The sequence below is a fragment of the Arachis ipaensis genome, chromosome B04, assembly GCF_000816755.2.
Source record: "Arachis ipaensis cultivar K30076 chromosome B04, Araip1.1, whole genome shotgun sequence".
In the NCBI taxonomy this organism is placed as follows: domain Eukaryota; kingdom Viridiplantae; phylum Streptophyta; class Magnoliopsida; order Fabales; family Fabaceae; genus Arachis; species Arachis ipaensis.
Window position 1 is genome coordinate 116097592 of NC_029788.2, and position 20554 is coordinate 116118145.

Genomic DNA, 20554 nt, shown 5'->3' on the forward strand with positions numbered 1-20554 from the left:
ATCTCAAAGTTTTATAAAGGTGAAGTACGATTTTGGCTTTTAGAGTAGGAGCTGAAAATTTTTTTCGTTTTCAATTTTTTTTTGGTATTCGAATTTGTCCCTAAGATTTAACATGATTTTAAAATCTTCTTTCGTACCAAAATATTCTTTCCCTTCTTCACCAAAATTCTCATTTTCTATTCTTCTTTTTCTTTTTTTTCATCACAACATCGTCCCTTCTTTTTTTTTTCTTCTTCTTCATCAAAGCATCAGCAACAACAATATAATAAACAGACAAAAAAAATAGAAATAGAAATGAAAAAATAAATCTATATAATTTCTATCACTATCTTTTTTAACTCCAAAGAACAATAACAACAAAAGAAACAGAAGCAGAAGCAACCAGAAACATCAATAACAACAATGAATAATGGAATCAGAATCAAAAGTAGAAAAAACAAAAACAGAAGAAACATGAAAGCAAAATGAAATTAGAATCAACAACAATAATAGAATCAGAATTAAAAATAATGTAATTAACAAAATCAACAAATCCAGAAATTAAAAAAAAAATTCAACAATATAATTAATAGAAAAAACAGAAAAATCAATAATAATGTAATTAACAAAATCAACAAAATAGAAGCAGAATTGAAACCATAGAAAAGACCAACAAGGACGCGAAGCACAGCAGTGAGTGACGAGGAGCAGCGCGACCGGCAGAGAAACGACTACCAACGAGCAAGCGATGAGGAGGAGCAGAAACGTCGAGCGGCGCGCAACGTCCACCCTCACGGATTTGTTGGCGTCCGACGTCGAACACTGGTGTCGACCAAAATACCCTTCTCTTCTTCTTTTTCTTCTTCTTCATCACAACATCTCTTCTTCTTTATCACATCATCTCTTCTTCTTCTTCTTCTTCTTCACAACATTTTTTTGAAATAAAAAAAGAAAAAAATCTGAGAGATTGAGAAAAGAGGGAGAATGCAGGGAAGAGAAAGAGAGAGAGAATGCACAAGCTCACTGGAACCCCCGCGCTGCCGCCGTTGCCTCTGTGCTCCAAAATTGCCGCTAAAGAAGGGACAAAGAGGAGATCTGAAACCGTTCGTGGAGGAGAAGCACGTCCATGAGCGGACGTGGTAGAGACGGCATCATGGAGAAGACAAAGTTGTTGTCGCTGCTGCTCCTCGCTGTCATCGCTGTTCCTTGCTATCGCTGCTGTTCCACGCTCGTCGCCACTGTTTAAGTTTTATTTCTTTAGTTTCTTTTATTTTTGCTTCTGATTCTATTATTGTTGTTGCTGATGCTGTGATGAAGAAGAAGAAGAGATGTTGTTGTTGTTGTTGTTCTTGAATTTGAATATTGTGTTGTTGTTGAATATTATATGTTGTTGTTGTTGGTGCTCCATTAATGGCTTCATTGTGGTTTTCTTGCCTCTATTAATGGCTTCTTTATTCTTTTTTTAAAATTTTTTAATTTTTTGTTAGGGGTAATTTAGTAAAAAATTTTAAAATTTAGGTCAAAAGGATAATTTTAAAACTAAGTTAAATTTTAAGGACGGATTTATATGTAAAAAGAAATTGGTCTGGGAATAAAAAAAAATTTTATCCATATCTTATCTTAGAGACCAAAATCGTACTTAACATTTTTATAAATTATTTTCTGAAAGGTATAATTATCTTTTCCAAAAAAATTAAAGTAGTACTATCATTTAACTCTGTTGAATTGCTTTCTAGATTTTAAATTCTTTTACTTCCAATTTGACACCTCGCAAATTACTTCGCTCAGGTTCACTCGTTTACAAAATGACTCTGACAATATAAAACAATTTTGATATAATGTTTTTTCAATAATATGATAACATATTAAGAAGAGAAATAATATTAAAACGATAATATATATTTCTGCTCTTTATGAATTTTCTTAATAAAATAAATGTGAAAACGCTCGATTTAAGTCTAAATTAATTTATAAATTTTACTCAAGGAATAAAATCTAGATTTTATCCTCCATATAAGCATGGATTGTTAATAAACTAATATTTTAACAATCAAATGATAAGGTAATTTGCCAATGGGTTATAACTCAAATGATATAGTCTCTCCATATTCATCTAAGAGGTTACGGGTTCGAGTCTCCTATCTTTGGTAAAAAAAAAATGATAAGGTAATTTACAGAAATTGAATTCATGTGGTCCTTGCTTTCCTTTACTTGACAAATTTGCTTATGAGTTATTATATTGAGTTTCAACAAATAAAATTTCAGCATGCATTTCTTTATTTCATGTGATAACTTGTCAAAATTTGATACTTCATGGAATTTTTGTAATAATATTTTGATTAAATTTTATTTTCTTTTCATGAAACTCTCACTATTTATCAATATTTATATCAATTTGAATAAATAACTTTATAATTTATACAGCTTCTAATTGTTATAATTCAATTTAAATTCTTCAACTTAGTTGTAAGTTATTAATAAGTTTAGGTTAATTATCAACGTGAAAATGATATATTTTCTTTGTCAACTATTAGAAAGCGTTTGTTTTCTAAAGACTGAAATTGAGATTGAAGAATGAGATTTAATATTGTGTTTGATAACTAAAAATTTAAACTAAAATTTTAATTTTAAAATACAAAATTTCAATTTATTCAGATAATTTAGAAAATAGAGTTAAAAGAGACTATGCTACTTCTATTATCTATCCTCATTTTTCTAATCTCACCTCTATTCTATTTTTAATCCCTCATTTCACTATTTTACCTACTCTCACTAAATACGATATTAAAGTATAATTCAGTGTTATATATTTTATAATGTTCGGTATGTCGGGTACCGGACGGTTCGGATAGGTATCCTGGTTGGAGTTGGGGACCTCGTCTGGTCGTGGGCTGCCAGTCAGGTGTAGGCGGGATCTCGAGCACTTCGTGTGGACGAGAGGGGGGTGTCACCTACAAGGACACTCCGACGCTCTAGTCAGTAAGTGTGCAGGCGAAAAGGGGGCAGGGTGATGTGTGACATAACATGGGGGAAGGGTAAAACCTTCCCCTTATATACTGTGTCAGAGGTGGGCCCTGCAAGGACAGGCCCACTTTCTTCGAGGCGTCCTTCTCACAGCAGTAGATGAGCTGTCAGAGACGCATGTCCGGGTCGTCTGCGAGGCCCCCTGCCCGACCGTTTGGGTCGGGTGGTGCTCGGGTCGGGCCAACCCGTAGAGGGTCTGGGCCAGGCCGTAACAGTGCCCCCACGTGCCAGTAATAGTCGTGAGAGCTATCAATGGCGTGTTATTTCTCGTTCCATGCGTCGTCGTCAGGTCGGCCGCCCGTGGGGAGGACGTGCCCCCCTGCGCGCGTGTCTCTTGATTGCTGAGGCAACCGTTCGTCGCTTCGTTCTTCGCGCTGAGCATTAAATGCTCATAATGGGTTGCAAAATTTCGCGCGCAAAGACCATTTTGCCCCTGGCCCTTTCGCGCTTCGTTTAGCGATTTTTAAACAATTTCTTCTTTCTCTCTCTCCCATCCTTGTTACTCTCATTTTCTTCTCTCCCTGATATCCAAAACTTCGTTCGAGCGTTCCTGCACTTCTCCCTTCTCTCCTAAGTTCCTGCAACCAATTCAGGTAACTCTCGATCCCTGCTTTCTTGTGCTTTATTGTTGTATGTTTGTTGCTTGTATTTGTTCTGCATTTTTGCTGTTGTTGGTCTTTGATTTTCTTTGGAAGATGGTGTTCCAGTGCCAAATAGATGCGTTAGGGGAGGGGTACCATTTCAGGGTAGGCTTTTAGGTAGCTTGCATGATAGATATATGTAGCCATGCTTGATCTTTAACTGTTGAATAGGATGGACGTAGTTTCTGGGTTTTTCCCGGACTCCCGACCTTATAGACTAACGGAGTGGTACCCCCACTGTAGGTATGCCTCGCGTCGTTTCCTGGGCTTCTCCTTCCACCGCAAACTACGACCCCTACGCCTGGGTGACCTCCGATGTGAAAGACTCGCCAAATCAGATGGAGATGGAGGAGCTGACGGAGTTCCGTCAAGCCGAGTATCTCTGTGGCGGGACAGACGAGGAGGCCAATTATGACGTTTTCGTTCCTGCCCCCCACGAGCGGCTGTACGAGATCAATTTTCACTCCCCCCGGGTTGCCGACTGGTGTTGGTTTTACAAAGCCATGTTCACCCAGGTGGGCGTTCGCATACCATTTTCCGACTTCCAGATGTCGCTTCTTAATTGGATATCCATGTCGCCGTCACAGCTTCATCCGAACAGCTGGGCTTCTATCCGTTGTTTCGAGATGATTTGTGAATATCTCGAGCTGCCGGTGTCGGTGGATGTCTTTCTCTTTTTCTTCAATCTTACTAACCCTTTCAAAGAGGGAAAAGCGAGGAAAGGGTTCCTGTCTTTCCGATCTGCCCAAGGTCGGAGGATATTTGGCTTGTTCGAGGACTCCTATCATGGGTTCAAGGACAAGTATTTCAAGGTCCGTCCCGTCAAAGGTCGTCATCCCTTTTGGTTGTCGCTAGAGGGAGAACGTCTCATCCCGATGTACTGGAGCTTCGGGGCGGGGTCTAATACTTTCATCAAGGTGACCTACAAGGGGATGTCCCCTGAGAATAAGAGGATTGCCGACGTGCTATTCGCGATTTTCGGAAAAAATCACGTGAATCCCCACCTTCTTATAGGTGACCGGGAGGTCTCCTGAAGTTATATTTGTGAGCTGTTTTGCCTTTGTGCTTTTGTGTTGGTTGTCTTTTAATTTGTTTTTACCGGCTTCACGACTGACGCATTTGTTTCTTTGTGTGGACGAGAGGGGGGGTGTCACTTGCAAGGACACTCCGACGCTCTAGTCAGTAAGTGTGCAGGCGAAAAGGGGGCAGGGTGACCTTCCCCTTATATACTGTGTCAGAGGTGGGCCCTGCAAAGACAGACCCACTTTCTTCGAGGCGTCCTTCTCACAGCAGTAAATGAGCTGTCAGAGACGCGTGTCTGGATCGTCTGCGAGGCCTCCTGCCCGACCGTTTGGGTCGAGTAATGCTCGGATCGGGCCAACCCGTAGAGGGTTTGGGCCAGACCGTAACATATTTTAATTTTTATCTTTTAATTTTTGTCTTTTGATTTTGATCTCTCTTCTAAATACCTCCTAATATATCTATAAATAGCGTAGAGATCAACTCGTGTGCAGGAATATGAAATTCTTCTAGTTTTCGGTTTCTTCAAAAAGTTGTTTGGAGATCACGTTTTTATAATTAAACACCTTTTTAATGAATAAAAAGTGTAGATAAATAAGTATTGTGATTTTTTTTTCCGTGCCAGGTATATCTGATGAGTTTAATAATATGATCTTCATATATTACGGAGTTTAAAAAGTATCTTGTTAATTTTTGAATCTACACAATTATTTTACGATGGAAACAGTCGACTTTACATAAAATTGCTTCTAGATTATTAATACGTATTACTATATGTATTATTATATGGTTTAAAAAAACGATTTATTTTATACAAATGATTTTTTTTAAAAAATCGGTTCGAGTAGATCAAATAACTATTTTTAAAATAATTTCAATTTTTTCTGCATGTTATTTCTAAATTCTTAATAGATGAAATTGGTACGTTCTTCTTATTTTTATTGACCAATTTTTCTTTAAATTTATCTTAAACTTTTATTTATTTAATTTTTGTCAAATATATGTATACAAATTGTTTGAAAAAGTAACAAAATTTACGTTTTTTTTTATAAGAATGGCATAAATGATACCATCAGTCTTTTTTTTTTTCTTTATCTTTTTGATGAACTTTTTGTTTCCCATAACTTACATTTTTAGTTGCTAAATTTTTTTTAACACAGAATTTAAATTAAGCTGTAAACAAAATTTTAAATTAAGCTGTAAAAATATACTCAATTACAAATTTACCGTTAAATTAAATTTCATGGTAATCAATCAATTAACTTATATTTTACTAATAAATTATTTTCATGCAAATTATTGTTGATTTTTCAATATTATTCTATAAATAAATTATTTTTTAAAGATAATAAGCCCATAATTTGCTTGTCTAAGAATTATGATTTCACTATCATATACGCTTTTGTGAGTCACCAAAAAAATATACGCTTTTGTGTTTTTACTAACCAACTAGAATTTATTTTTAATGAAACTAGAATTTATTTTCAATGAAACAAAAGTATCTAATCAAAATAGTAATTTGGTCACCTTAAATAATTGAACATAATATTATTAATTTTGTCTACAACAAAAAATTTTTTAATAAAATTTTTCAAAATAAAATCGACCCAAAAATAGAGAAAACAAAAAAAAAAAAAAATATCGCCGCCGCGCCATCACGCCTCGCCGTCGAGCTCATCCCGCCGCCGCCCAGCTGCGCCCAGCTCACCGCTAGTCACTGCTGTTGTCGCCAACAATGGAGGAGAGAGAAAGAGGCGAATGCGAGGAGAGAGGGAAGGAGCTCGTGAAGGAGCTGTCGCCGTCGAAGCTGGGTTTGTCGTCGTCTTCGCGGGTTCTGGTCGTCATCGTCGTCTCTGCCGTGAAGCCCGTCGCCGCCGTCCTTCTCGCCATGAAGCCAGCGCCGCCATCGTCATCATCATGGATTGCTGCTGCACGTGACGCCGCCGTCGCCGCCTCGGAGTCCATCGCCGTCAAGCAGAACGACGGGCAGAGAGAGGATCCCCAGGTGAGAGAGAGAGAAACCAGGGAGGACCGCGACCTGTCTAGCCGCCGTGCCCAGTCGCCGCTCGCGTTGCCGGCGCCGTCTCCGTCTGAACCGTCGCCAGATCCGCCGCTGCTGAAGCTTCTGGCCGCGCCTCTGTGTCGCCGGAGCTCCACGCCGCCGCCACTGCCACCAAAAACCACCACTGAGGCCTAAGTCTGTTTGGGTAAGCGATACGTTCTGAAATCTTTAAATTAATATTTCTGTTTTAAATTGTTTGAGGATCTGAGGTCTTGGTGTCATAGGATCGAGTTACGGGTCTTGATTGCTGAGTTCTATGGCTGCTTCATACAGCATCAAGGTGTTGCGTCGTCATCGGGGCTGCTGTTGCTCCGTTTTCTCGATCATTCGTAAGCCCAGTAAGTCGTTCCTTGTTCCAAACTCTTTTAGCTGATGTTCTGTTATAGATTATTGAGTTTTACGCGACATTAATGTTTTAGGATTGAGCTAAGGCTGTGTTTAGAGGCTGTGGTTGCTGCTGGAACGGTCGGTATTGATGCTGTTGTTGTGGGATAAGAATAGAAATGCAGTTTGTCGCGTAGTTGAATCACGAATGAGGTAGGAATTTTTCTTAAAATCTAATTTATATTACAGAGTTGTGATAAATAGATATTAATGTGAGAAAACATATGCCTGTGATTATAATTATCTTCTAAATGTGGTTGTTTGCTGGACTGAATGACTGATTGCTTGACTGCTTGAGTAGTTTGTGATTGCTGAAAAGAAATTAGTTTGAAAGGTTATTTAGTTGATTATTATGAAAAATGGCTTTTCTTGGTTTTGAAGCTATTTTTGATGATGTAAAGGAATTGGCTTTGGAAATGGTTTAATTTTGAGTTAGTGAATTTATAAATGATTTAGTATTTGAGCTAGTTTGATTTTAAAAAGAGATTTATTATGGGCACTGATTCACTTTGAAAATTATTTGATATTGGAACTAGCCGAATCTTGGAAAATGATTGAGGTTTTGGAAAGGTTTGAGAAATGTTTGGATGGGACCCGAAAAGGGTGGCAGAATCCGAGTTTTAGAGGAGATGTTGCCGAAATTTTATAAAATTAGAAGTTTCATTTGAAGTAGTTATTTTTATGTTACCCCTCATTGAGCAATATTGATTATTTGAGAAAAAGCTATGCAGACTCTTGGGGATGCACGTCGGGGGACAGTCTAAGGACAATTCAGACTTGTCGGGTTGGCTGGATAACCGACAGATGAGCCTCATCAGCCATAGGACAGGCATGCATCATATGCATTTGTATGCTTTGCTTGGGTTTGAACTTGTTTTGCTTTGCCTAATTGCTAAACTGTTCTCAACTGCTACTTGAACTATTTGCTGTAACTGCTACCTACTTGTGCTTTCCTTGTCTGTCTTGCCTGTGTTTGTCCTGGCGTGCTACATTTGAGAATGAACCTTGGTGCTGAATTAATGACTGTGTTGTTTGATTGTGTGGTTGGTTTCTGATTGAGATTTGCTTATGAGAAAGGAAAGACTTTGAATTTCTGAAAATGTTAAACACTGCTTCTTTGAAAAGGTTTTAAACGATTAGCTATTGGATTTTAGAAGTATTCATAAGACAATGATAATCACAGAATCTGAAAACAGTTTTCTTATTGAATATCTTCTTATGACAACTTTGAAACTTCGTGGTGAGACCGTGTGGTTAGGTTCTCACCCCCCTACATTTTTACCTTTTCAGGAACCGGATGAAGAAGCGTTAAGAAGAGTTATATTGCGTTTGGTTGATATGTTGTTGTATTAATTAGATTATTTTCTTCCCTCGTCTTTGTTATTACAAGTTTGTAAGAGGGATAGGAATTGTATGTTTTATATGTATATTATATTATGAGTTATTATGTAAGGAGTCTTGTATATGAATCTATGCCTGCTTGTTTTTTTTCTTAAGATAAAGTGTTTATTTCCGGTTTTCAAGGAAATCAGCGATACAGTGTCGAGTCACAGGCTCCTATTTTAGTATTTAGTATGTAAAGTAGTCGTAATACTCTTGCTATCAGAGTAGCGCAGCCGGAAGCGTGACTTCTGATAGTGAGGGTTTACAACCCAAAAATAGAAAGAAAAAAAACAACTAATGAAAATATTTATTTTGGCATTACCATCAAGAATAGGATAGCCACATAAAAAATCCCACAAAATAAAAAGGACCTAACTCATACAATTAAACTACCATCATATCATTACAATAAACTATAACACCACTAACTAGAGAGACATGTAACAAATATGAAAGAGATCATGCCAAAATTTTAACTATGTTCATGCTATCAACCAGTCCACATTATACCATAATTACATTTTTGTCTTTCATCACATGAAATTGCGATGAATTATCTTGACATTTATGATATCTTCCTTAGACTTGTAAGGAATCTCTATTTTCGTTTTTTCTGTCTTCATATTAATCAACGATGTTAAACTAATTACATTTTTGTCTTCCATCACATGAAATTGCGATGAATTATCTTGGCATTTATGATATCTTCCTTAGACTTGTAAAGAATCTCTATTTTTGTTTTTTTTGTCTTCATGTTAGGCAGAAACTTATCTACAGTCGACTTCACATAAAGTTGTTTTTGGATGGATGACATGTGTTATTATTTGGTTTAAAAAAAATCGATTTATTTTATACAAATGATTTAATTAAAAAACTAATTGATATAGTTATGAAGTTAGATTTTTCACCGTATTTTATTTTAAAAACAAATTGACTAATTTAAATTGAGAAATTGTAGTTAATTGTTTACTATATAATTTTTTTAACCAAAATTATAATTAAAAATCATTAAAAAAACAAAATTATCTAGTCATGTTATTTTTTAGGATTTCATTTTTTTTATTGTGTTTTCATATAATTTTGCACAAAATTCACCTATCACATTGACTAAACTTATTTTATTTACATAAAGTTTGTTTATGGACTCAGCAAACTTGTTTACGTTTTAATACGATTTGAATTGTATTAGTATATTTTTATTTTTTTAATCAATTTGATTTTATTCAAATAATTAGAATTTTAAAAATAATATGAGTACATTTATTTAAATTTAAAAAATTTTAAAATAATAAGAGTATGTTTATTTAAAATATTAAAATTTAAAATTTTAAATAAACCTACTTATAAAAGAAAGTTTTAACATTGGGCATAATGGACATTTTCAATACCTGGTCACTTCTCAAAGACTGAACTGGTCATAAGTGCACCAATAAATCAACATGACTTTGTTTTCACATTAGACTTCAAATATTTATCATTAAGTCTCAATGATTTAAAACCATGGAAGACTGAACTTCCAGAAAAGTACAGAGTCATGCTAGAAACGCCTCTAAAAAATGAGCCATAATATGTGAAATCTTATCATTTCCCAAGACACACATTCTTTCTCTCTGCTTGTTGTGTGATTCGAGCTTCAGATGGAGCTTCCGACCTAGATTCAACACCCCAAACACATGGCGGCTTTTTCATCTTCGCCTCAACCATCACCACAACCACCCACCTCTGAAAGAGCCTAGCAGAGAAAACGTCACAAATGTCCAACACAAGAACAATATGGAAGCATTCACAATACAATATGGCAGCAATTATGAACAAGAAAATATAGCAAGTAAAGCAATAACAAGAACACACCGAGATTTTAACGTGAAAAACCCCCTCAATGTAAGAGGTAAAAACCACGGGTCGTCCAGACTAATGAAATAGTTCCGCTATAATCAAATGAGATACAAGAGAGTCTCAATCAAAGCACAAAAACGTGCATATAGCCAGCCAAAACATCAAAGCACCAAAGCTCATAAATGAAAAGCAAGAAGATGAAAAGTACCCAAAAAACAGAGCTTCTGTCGAAGCCAATTTCTCCCTCTGCAGACTTCTAATTAAAATCTCCACCGTTCAGAATGAAGAAAAAGATGTGAAAAATCTACCGTCCATATTTCACGTTGATCCAACGATGAAAAAATGAGAAACTGCCGTTCAAAGGTTGCTGCTCTGTGTAAAAATGGGAAACCTATTTTCTCTCTTGCGAAGCCAATTTCTCTCACTACAAACCTCCAATCAACATCTCCACCAACCAGAATGAAAAAACAAGATGAAAGGAATCTCACAAAAGAGAGAGAAAACCCAACAAATCTCCCTCTTCTCGACTAGGTGGAGGCCCTCGCCATTCCGGCGATCAAACATGTTTCAAACTTATCTCTTGACAATGGTTTTGTCATCATATCAGTACCATTGTCATCAGTGTGAACTTTCTCAAGTTCCAACAACTTGGAATCTAACACATCCCGTATCCAGTGATACCTAACATCAATATGTTTAGATCTTGCATGAAAAGTATAATTCTTGGCAAGAGAATAGCACTTTGACTATCACACAACAACACATAACGGTCTTGTTTGAAACCAAGTGCTGCAAGAAACTTCTTCATCCACAACAACTCTTTACATGCTTCAGTTGCTGCAATAAACTCTGTCTCTGTGGTAGAAAGTGCAACACACTTCTGTAACCTTGACTGCCATGAAATAGCCTCCCTGCAAACTTGACCAAATAACCTGAAGTAAACTTTCGAGAATCAATATCTCCTGCCATCTCTGCATTTGTAGAACCAACTAGCAAAGGTTTCTCACCACCAAAACTCAAACTCAAGTTAGTTGTACCTTTGAGATATCTCATAATCCATTTAACAGCATTCTGATGTTCTTTACCTGGATTAGAGAAAAAATAACTCACAGTACCAACCGCATGAGCAATGTCTGGTCTAGAAAATACCATAACATACATCAAGCTTCCAACAGTTGAGGCATAAGGAATTTCATCCATTGTTTGTTTCTCCTCATCAGTGGTTGGACACTGCTTGGTGCTCAACTTAAAATGAGGAGCAAAAGAACTAGCAACACATTTGGCATCATTCATGCCAAACCTTTGAAGCACCTTCTTTATGTACTTCTCCTGTGACAAATAAAGCTTCTTGGAATCTCTATAACGAGTAATAGTCATGCCCAAAATTTGTTTGGCAGGACCCAAGTCCTTCATAGCAAAGAACTTACTCAACTGTTTCTTCAACTCATTAATCCTCAAAGCATTCTTGCCCACAATCAAAATATCATCCACATAAAGCAAAAGAATGATAAAATTATCATCAGACAATTTTTGCATAAATACACAATGATTTAAAGTTGTCTTATGGTAACCATGCTTCTCCATAGCAGATTCAAACTTCTTGTACCACTGTCTTGGAGCTTGCTTCAACCCATAAAGACTCTTCTTAAGCTTGCACACAAAATCTTCCTTTCCATACTGTGACAATAAGCACCTAACTTTTTCAACCAATGTTCTGTTCATCCTTTCAGCCAATCCATTCAACTGAGGAGTCTTCGGAGGAGTCTTCTGATGTCTTATACCATGCTCTTTACAATAAACATCAAATGGACCTGAATACTCACCACCATTGTTAGTACGAATGCATTTCAACTTCTTCCCAGTTTCTCTTTCAACAGAAGCTTGAAATTTCTTGAACACATTCAAAACATGATCTTTGGTCTTCAAAGTGTAAACCCATAATTTTATAGAATAATCATCAATAAAGGTTACAAAATAGATAGACCCTCCAAGTGTTCTTGTCTTTATTGGCCCACATACATCAGAATGTACCAAGTCAAGTATCTCCAGCTTCCTTGAAGGTGGATGGCTTTTGAAAGAAACCCTGTTTTATTTTCCAGCAAAGCAATGGTTGCACTTTTGCAAAGTAACCTTAGAACCAGATAAAAGATTCCTCTTGGATAACATATTGATGCCTTTCTCACTCATATGACATAATCTCTTATGCCATAAATAAGTTTTATCAACAAACTCAGTAGCATTAACAACATCTTTCACAATCTTTGTTTGAGTTAAATAAAGAGTAGAGTGTCGTATACCACTAGCAACAACTATGGAACCCTTGGTGAGCTTCCAACTTTTTTTTTTGGTTTCCCACGGTATCCCCCAACCCGACAGGTCAAGGACTAATCCGTCGCGGTACTGAGCTCCATTTAAGGGTTTGCCGCTGGCCAATGGGTTGCTGCATGCACAAGGCGGGATTCGAACCCCCGACACTTGCTTAAGCGGACTAGTGAGCTAACCACTAGACCAACCCAACTGGTGAGCTTCCAACTATCACGAGAGAATGAGCTATCCAAGTCTTCATTACACAACTTACCAATAGAAAGTAAGTTCAACTGAATATCTGGAACAGGCTTCACACGCTTCAAAGTCAACTTGGTACCGTTGGAGGTTTCTAAGCAAACCCATCCAACACCAGCACATTTTGTAATACCTTGATGAGCCATTTTCACATCACCAAAGTCACCAAGAGTATAAGATGTAAACAAATCCTTCCTAGATGTAACATGAATAGAAGCACCGCTATCAATCACCCAACTAGTGCTATTATCAACAAGGTTAACATATTCAAACTCCTCAACAACAATAAAATCATCATGAGTTACATTAACATTGTCTTCGTTGCTACCATCATCTTTATTTTTGCTCTTGTCTTTACTTGCCTTGGCTTTCTCCTTCTTTAGCTGCCAACAAAATTTCTTTACATGTCCCGTTTGACCACAATGATGACACTCAATATTCTTATACTTTTCTCAAGACTTGCTTTTGCTTTGATCTCTACTTTTAGGACCTCGACTTTTGTTTCTCCCCTAGACTCAGAAACAAGAACATCTGAATGTGTAGTCGATGTACCTTGTGACTTTCTTCTCATTTCTTCATTCAAATTACTGCTCTTGGCAAGTTCCATAGAGATTACACCATCAGGAGTAGAATTGGACAATGACATTCTGAGAATTCCCCACGAGTCTGGTAAGGAGCCAAGAAGTAACAATCTTTGAACCTCTTCATCAAACTTGATACCTATGGACGATAACTGATTCATTATTCTTTGGAAGTTATTCAAGTGATCTGTCATTGATGTCCCATCTGTATATTTCAAAGCCAACAACTACTTGATCAAAAACATCTTGTTATTCCCAGTTTTCTGAGCATACAACTGTTCAAGTTTAATCCAAAGGGTCCGAGCATGTGTGTCTCCAATAATATGGTTCAACACATTATCGTCAACCCACTGCCTAATATATCCACAAACTTGTCTATGCAACAAAGTCCAATCATCATCAGATTTATTATTAGGCTTCTCTGTACCAAAAACTGGTTGATGAAAATTCTTGACATAAAGCAAATCTTCCATCTTTGACTTCCACAAATCATAATTAGGACCATTAAGAGTGATCATTCTACTAGTATTAGTATTAGCTTCCATTGTTCACAGAATCACAAGTCCAGAAAAATACCAACAAGCTCTGATACTAGTATGAAAGAGTCTAGTAGCAGAAATGACACAAATGTCCAATACAAGAACAATATGGAAGCACTCACAATACAATATGGCAGCAACTATGAACAAGCAAATATAGCAAGTAAAGCAATAAAAAGAACACACCGAGATTTTAACGTGGAAAACCCCCTCAATGTGAGAGGTAAAAACCACGGGACGTCTAGACCAATGAAATAGCTCCACTATGATCAAATAAGGTACAAGAGAGTCTCAAACAAAGCACAAAAATGTGCATATAGCCAGCCAAAACATCAAAGCACCAAAGCTCATAAATGAAAAGCAAGATGAAAAGTACCCAAACAGAGCTGCTGTCGAAGCCAATTTCTCCCTCAGCAGACCTCTTAATAAAATCTCCACCGTTCAGAATAATAAAAAGATGTGAAAAATTTACATTTCAAATTTTACGTTGATCCAACGGGGAATAAATGAGAAACTACCGTTCAAAGGTTGCTGCTCTGTGTAAAAATAGGAAACCTATTTTCTCTCTTGCGAAGCCAATTTCTCTCATTACAAACTTCCAATCAACATCTCCACCAACCAGAATGAAGAACAAGATGAAAGAAACATGCAGTTCAAATTTCAAGCCGATCCAACGGTGAACAAATGAGAAACTGCCATTTAAAATTTATTGCTTCGCATAAAAATGGGAATTCTATTTTTTCCTCTTCTCTCTCACTTTGGTGGCTACACTCTCTCTCAAAAGACCTCAAAAATCTGATTAGGATTGAAAAACTAGGGTGCAAGAATACACCCCCAAAAAGTTGGGCTTGGACCTCACAAAGGAGAGAGAAAATCCAACAATCTCTTCCTCTCTCGTTCAACATGTGTCTCCATCTTCCTCTCCTCTTCCTCGTAAGTCCTCGTTATACCCTATTTCTCATAATTTTTCGTGGTTTCTGACATCTAAGACTAAAGAGTTATAAGCTTATAATTTTTCTCTTTGAAAAGTTTAAAAATCCTTTTCTTAAGAAAAAAAATTACCAATTATGTTTCACCTAGTGGGCTTTTGAGAAATTTGTGATTTTTAGTTGTAATTTTAAATAAACTTAAATATTTTTTTATGAAAAATGAACAAATTATTTCCATATCCGGGTGCTATGACATCTGTCTTAGGATCATATGGTGTGTGTTTTGAGGTTGGAAGAATATGAATATTACATGTGAATTTGATGTACGAAAGATAGATTCCCAACTAGCTCATTTTGCAGTTTCTATTATATTAATTTCCGTTAAAATTTTTCTTTGAATTTGTGTTTTTTAAGATTTATGAAAATGGGCAATGAAGGTATGTACTTTGTAACTTTTAACATTTCTACCCTTGAAACTGGTAGATAAGATATTACTTACATACCATGGTTATGAAATTTGTGAGTGGTGGTATTTTATTTGACCATTTGGTTCAAGTTAACTGAATTAGATTTAGATTGGAGTGTCAGATCATGAATTGTTCTTGGCAACATCCACTAACTTAAAAATTTAAAATATTCAATAGTCTCTTGTAATGCTTACTATAGTTGCACCAATTTTTGTTGTTGACTTTTGTTTGATTCTCTAGAGCATTTAATGTACAAAAATCGCTTACAAGAGTTTGCTCAGAGATCAAATATACCCTTTCCTGGGTATCTAACGACTAATGAAGGGAGTCAACATGCACCAAAATTTAGGACAACTATGTGGCTGGATGGGACAAGCTATACCTCTCAAATGACTTTCTTTCAGAAAAAGGCTGCTAAACAAGATGCTGCAAGAATAGCATTGGAGAGCCTGAAGGAAAAGATTAAAGATGATAGATGCCCTCTTGTTGTCGAGGTTTGATGTAACAATCTTTAATCTTTAATATCAATTTTGTGAATTATTAACTAATTTCAAACCAAAATAGTTCACTTAATAATGTTATGTTGTTACTTAACTTCCTTTTTTTTTACCATATTTTCTCTTAAGTATTTGTTAGTGTTACTTGATTCAACTTAAATTTTGTGTATTATGAATTTTGAAGGATTGTATTTTCTTATAATATTTGGAATTGAAGCTTATTGGTTCAACTTATTGCTTTTTATTCATTAGTATTACTTTCTTGCACAATGCACATTACTTTCTTTAATATTTAGTTTTCGGAACTTAGTGGTTCAACTTATTGCAGTGATTGATGAATTGTTTTACTTTCTTTTCTTGAATATTACATGTTTGATAGATTGCTTTGTATTATAAATCCATTAAATTTTGGTTTATTATTACTTCCTTGTACGTTACATATTTGATGAATTGCATTGTATTATGAAATATGAATTATTATGTTTTTCTTTAGTATTTAGTATTTGAGCTTATTGGTTCAACTTATTATAGTGATTGATTATTTGTTTTGCATTATTTCCTTTCATATTACATATTTGATGAATTGCTTCGTATTATGAATTCATAATGCTTTTCTTTAGCATTATTTCCTTGCATGTTACGTGTTTGATGAATTACTTTATATTATGAATTATTGTGTTTTCCTTTAATATTTGGTATTGGGGCTTATTGGTTCAACTCATTATAATTTTTGTACAGTTATTATTAGAAGGAAAAGAATGAGTTCTATTAAAGTTGAGTATAAAAAAGCTAGATTAAGAAGATAATACTAAAGAAAGGACAACAGAAAAGTAGTATGTCTAATGGCTTTCAAATTGATGAAAGGAATATGAAAAACTTTTGGAAAAAGGAAAGTACTAGCTAATATGACTAATAGAGACTCAAAAGAAAAAGTATTTTATTTATATTGGTGAAAACTCAAGAAAAAATTGCAAGAGAAGGAAGTTTGTTGTAAGTACTTCATACCTACACGTAAGTTCAACAATATTGTATTTAAAATTTTTTTCTCAAACTCAGAATAGCAATTTTTTTCTGTTGTTACTATTATTTGTTGTTTTTTCATTTATGACTTTTGACTCTATATTGCAATTAAGTATTTAAAATATTTTTTTATATTCCAGCATAGTTAATTTTGGTAAAAATATACCCGTGATATTTCAAGGGCAAAAATACTAGTCATATACAAATTTAGAGACGGTATCATATTTTATATTCTTTTCATGTTTTCCATCACTTTAGACATAGTCGAGTAGTAATATCAGTTATGCTATTTGCTTTCCATTTGTGTGGCTTGGTTGAAAAATTAACATTGTACAAGTATTGATTTTTTTATTTTTGACTTAGTGATATATGATATCACAAATAACTATTACCTAGAGAAAAATAAGATGCTAGGGGAATAACATCATTAATAGTTCTCCCTTTATCATAAATGCTCATTAAATATATAGTATGTTTCTTTGTGAATCCTTTATACAATATTTTGATTTTCGTTCCAGGACATTTTGATTTCCAAGTCTATCATGAATGAATGTGCCACAAAGCTAAATGTAGAAGGGCCTACTTATAATACTGTTCTGCTAGAAGGGTTGCTTCCTCGTTTTATGTTTTTTGTGATCTTCAATGGTACAAAGTACGCTAGTGTTATCAGAAAAAATAAACAAGAGGCCGAGCCGTTAGCAGCACGTGCTGCTATTCTTTCAGTTCTTGGTATCATTTTCTTTGTGTCTTGAACATATTTTTAATGTTCTTATTTTGGATTTGCAATGACAAATTAAAGTAAATGATTTTGTGAAGCAAGTGATTCTAGCTTAACAACACTTTATGAGATAATAAGATCAAAATCTAGTTTTTATGGAGTAGCGAAACCAAATGAATCCCAATTTACCGATGGAAGCATTGTCTTACCCATAGGAACTACATGATATGATTTTTATTTGCAACACCATAATGTTCTACCGGTAGCAACTATAGAATATGCTTCTAACTTGTAGGATCATAAAGATAAAGAGGTTCCTATGGCCACTAATAACGGTGAGAAAAGAATTGATGTTGTTTTTGCATCGTCCAATACGCTTTCATCATCTCAAGAGCTTCAGATTCCTACACATGTACCATGTGCTGAGGGCCCTTTTCCTCCAAAAAATTTCTCTCTTCAGCCAGGAGGTTCAGAATTGGGTCAGCTGGCTACTGGTGATACTTCCAGTTCCAGTTCAAAGAGGCAAAAGAACAAGAAGAAGTCAAATAACAGGGCTCGGTTGGAATCCATGTAAGTATCTTTGTATCTCATTTTTACCTTTTGCTTCATTTGCTAGATTTTTCTTCATTCAGTTTATACTTCTCCATGTGCATGTAGCTGCAACTTTTATTTATCTTTATGACGTGATTTTGCCTATTTCTAATTTTCGCTGTTAACATTCTATAGTAACAGTGTCTAGTTAGATCTTAATGCTTTATCAAATATAACACTGAATCTGAGTATAATCAAACTCAGTAAACACGTATTTACTGAGTTTGATTATACGTGTTTACTGAATTTGATTATACTCAGGTTCAGTGTTATATTTGAAAAAGAATTAAGATCTAACTAGACACTGTTACTATAGAATGTTAACAGTGATAATTAGAAATAGGCAAAATCACGTCATAAAGATAAATAAAAGTTGCAGCTACATGCACATGGAGAAGTATAAACTGGTTGAAGAAAAATCTAGCAAATGAAGCAAAATGTAAAAATGAGATACAAAGATACTTACATGGATTCCAATCGAGCCCTGTTATTTGACTTCTTCTTGTTCTTTCGCCTCTTTGAACCGGAACTGGAAGTATCACCGGTAGCCAGCTAACCCAATTTTGAACCCCTGGTTGAAGAGAAAAACTTTTTGGAGGAAAAGGGCCCTCAGCACATGGTACATGTGTAGGCATCTGAAGCTCTTGAGATGATGAAAGCGTATTGGACAATGTAGGAACAAAATCAATTCTTTTCTCACCGTTATTAGTGGTCATAGGAATCTCTTTATTTTTATGATCCTGCAAGTTAGAAGCATATTCTGTAGTTGCTACCGGTAGAACATTATGGTGTTGCAAATAAAAATCATATCCTGTAGTTCCTATGGGTAAGACAATGCTTCCATCGGTAAATTGGGATTCATTTGGTTTCGCTACTCCATAAAAACTAGATTTTGATCTTATTATCTCACAAAGTGTTGTTAAGCTAGAATCACCTGCTTCACAAAATCATTTACTTTAATTAGTCTTTGCAAATCCAAAATAAGAACATTAAAATATGTCCAAGACACAAAGAAAATGATACCAAGAACTGAAAGAATAGCAGCACGTGCTGCTAACTGCTCGACCTCTTATTTGTTTTATCCGATAACACTAGTGTACTTTGTACCATTGAAGATCACAAAAGACATAAAGCGAGGAAGCAACCCTTCTAGATGAACAGTATTGTAAGTAGGCCCTTCTACATTTAGCTTTGTGGCATATTCATTCATGATAGACTTAGAAATCAAAATGTCCTAGAACGAAAATCAAAATATTGTATAAGGGATTCGCAAAAAACATATTATATATTTAATGAGCATTTATGATAAAGAGAGAACTATTAATGATGTTATTACCCTAGCATCTTATTTTCCTCTATGTAATAGTTATTTATGATATCATATATCACTAAGTCAAAAATAAAAAAATCAATACTTGTATAATGTTATTTTTCAACCAAGTCACATAAATGGAAAGCAAATAGCATAACTAAATTTACTATTCAACTATGTCTAAAGTGATGGAAAACATGAAAAGAATATAAAATATGATACCGTCTCTAAATTTGTATATGACTAGTATTTTTGTCCTTCAAATATCACGGGTATATTTTCACCAAAATTAACTATGATGGAATATAAAAAAATATTTTAAATACTTAATTGCAATATAGAGTCAAAAGTCATAAATGAAAAAACAACAAATAATAGTAACAACAGAAAAAAAATTGCTATTCTGAGTTTGAGAAAAAAAATTTTAAATACAATATTGTTGAACTTATGTGTAGGTATGAAGTACTTGCAACAAACTTCCTTCTCTTGCAATTTTTTCTTGAGTTTTCACCAATATAAATAAAATACTTTTTCTTTTGAGTCTCTATTAGTCATATTAGCTAGTACTTTTCTTTTTCCAAAAGTTTTTCATATTCCTTTCATCAATTTGAAAGCCATTAGACATACTACTTTTCTGTTGTCCTTTCTTTAGTATTATCTTCTTAATCTAGCTTTTTTATACTCAACTTTAATAGAACTCATTCTTTTCCTTCTAATAATAACTGTACAAAAATTATAATGAGTTGAACCAATAAGCTCCAATACCAAATATTAAAGGAAAATACAATAATTTATAATACAAAGTAATTCATCAAACACGTAACATGCGAGGAAATAATGCTAAAGAAAAGCATTATGAATTCATAATACGAAGCAATTCATCAAACATGTAACATGCAAGAAAATAATGCAAAACAAATAATCAATCACTATAATAAGTTGAACCAATAAGCTCCAATACCAAATACTAAAGGAAAACATAATAATTCATATTTCATAATACAATGCA

At 34.9% G+C, this 20554-nt stretch overlaps 2 protein-coding genes across 5 annotated transcripts; both read left to right on the forward strand.

The window, feature by feature from the left end:
* On the forward strand, positions 6310-8468 carry LOC107638024. Of its 4 annotated transcripts, none has more exons than XR_002361715.1 (4): positions 6310-6871; positions 6951-7068; positions 7146-7263; positions 8401-8468. XR_002361715.1 is itself a non-coding variant. In XM_016341226.2 (3 exons), the coding sequence occupies exon 1, from the start codon at positions 6400-6402 to the stop codon at positions 6859-6861; it is 462 nt and encodes a 153-aa protein (XP_016196712.1). In that variant the 5' UTR covers positions 6310-6399; the 3' UTR covers positions 6862-6871; positions 6951-7263; positions 8401-8468. The 4 variants fall into 4 exon arrangements, 2 of the variants coding, with proteins under 2 accessions (XP_016196712.1, XP_020977367.1); XR_001619695.2 differs by having other exon boundaries at positions 6951-7064; XM_016341226.2 differs by having other exon boundaries at positions 6951-7263.
* LOC110271584 lies at positions 15797-18216 on the forward strand. Its single transcript, XM_021122572.1, has 3 exons — positions 15797-15901; positions 17443-17646; positions 17938-18216. The coding sequence occupies exons 1-3, from the start codon at positions 15797-15799 to the stop codon at positions 18214-18216; spliced, it is 588 nt and encodes a 195-aa protein (XP_020978231.1).

Coding starts and splice junctions, on each gene's coding strand:
- LOC107638024 (XM_016341226.2), top strand. CDS start 6,400: ATGGAGGAGAGAGAAAGAGGCGAATGCGAGGAGAGAGGGAAGGAGCTC.
- LOC110271584 (XM_021122572.1), top strand. CDS start 15,797: ATGACTTTCTTTCAGAAAAAGGCTGCTAAACAAGATGCTGCAAGAATA. Junction 15,902..17,442: donor GATGCCCTCTTGTTGTCGAG/GTTTGATGTAAC, acceptor TTTTCGTTCCAG/GACATTTTGATTTCCAAGTC. Junction 17,647..17,937: donor CACGTGCTGCTATTCTTTCA/GTTCTTGGTATC, acceptor TCTAACTTGTAG/GATCATAAAGATAAAGAGGT.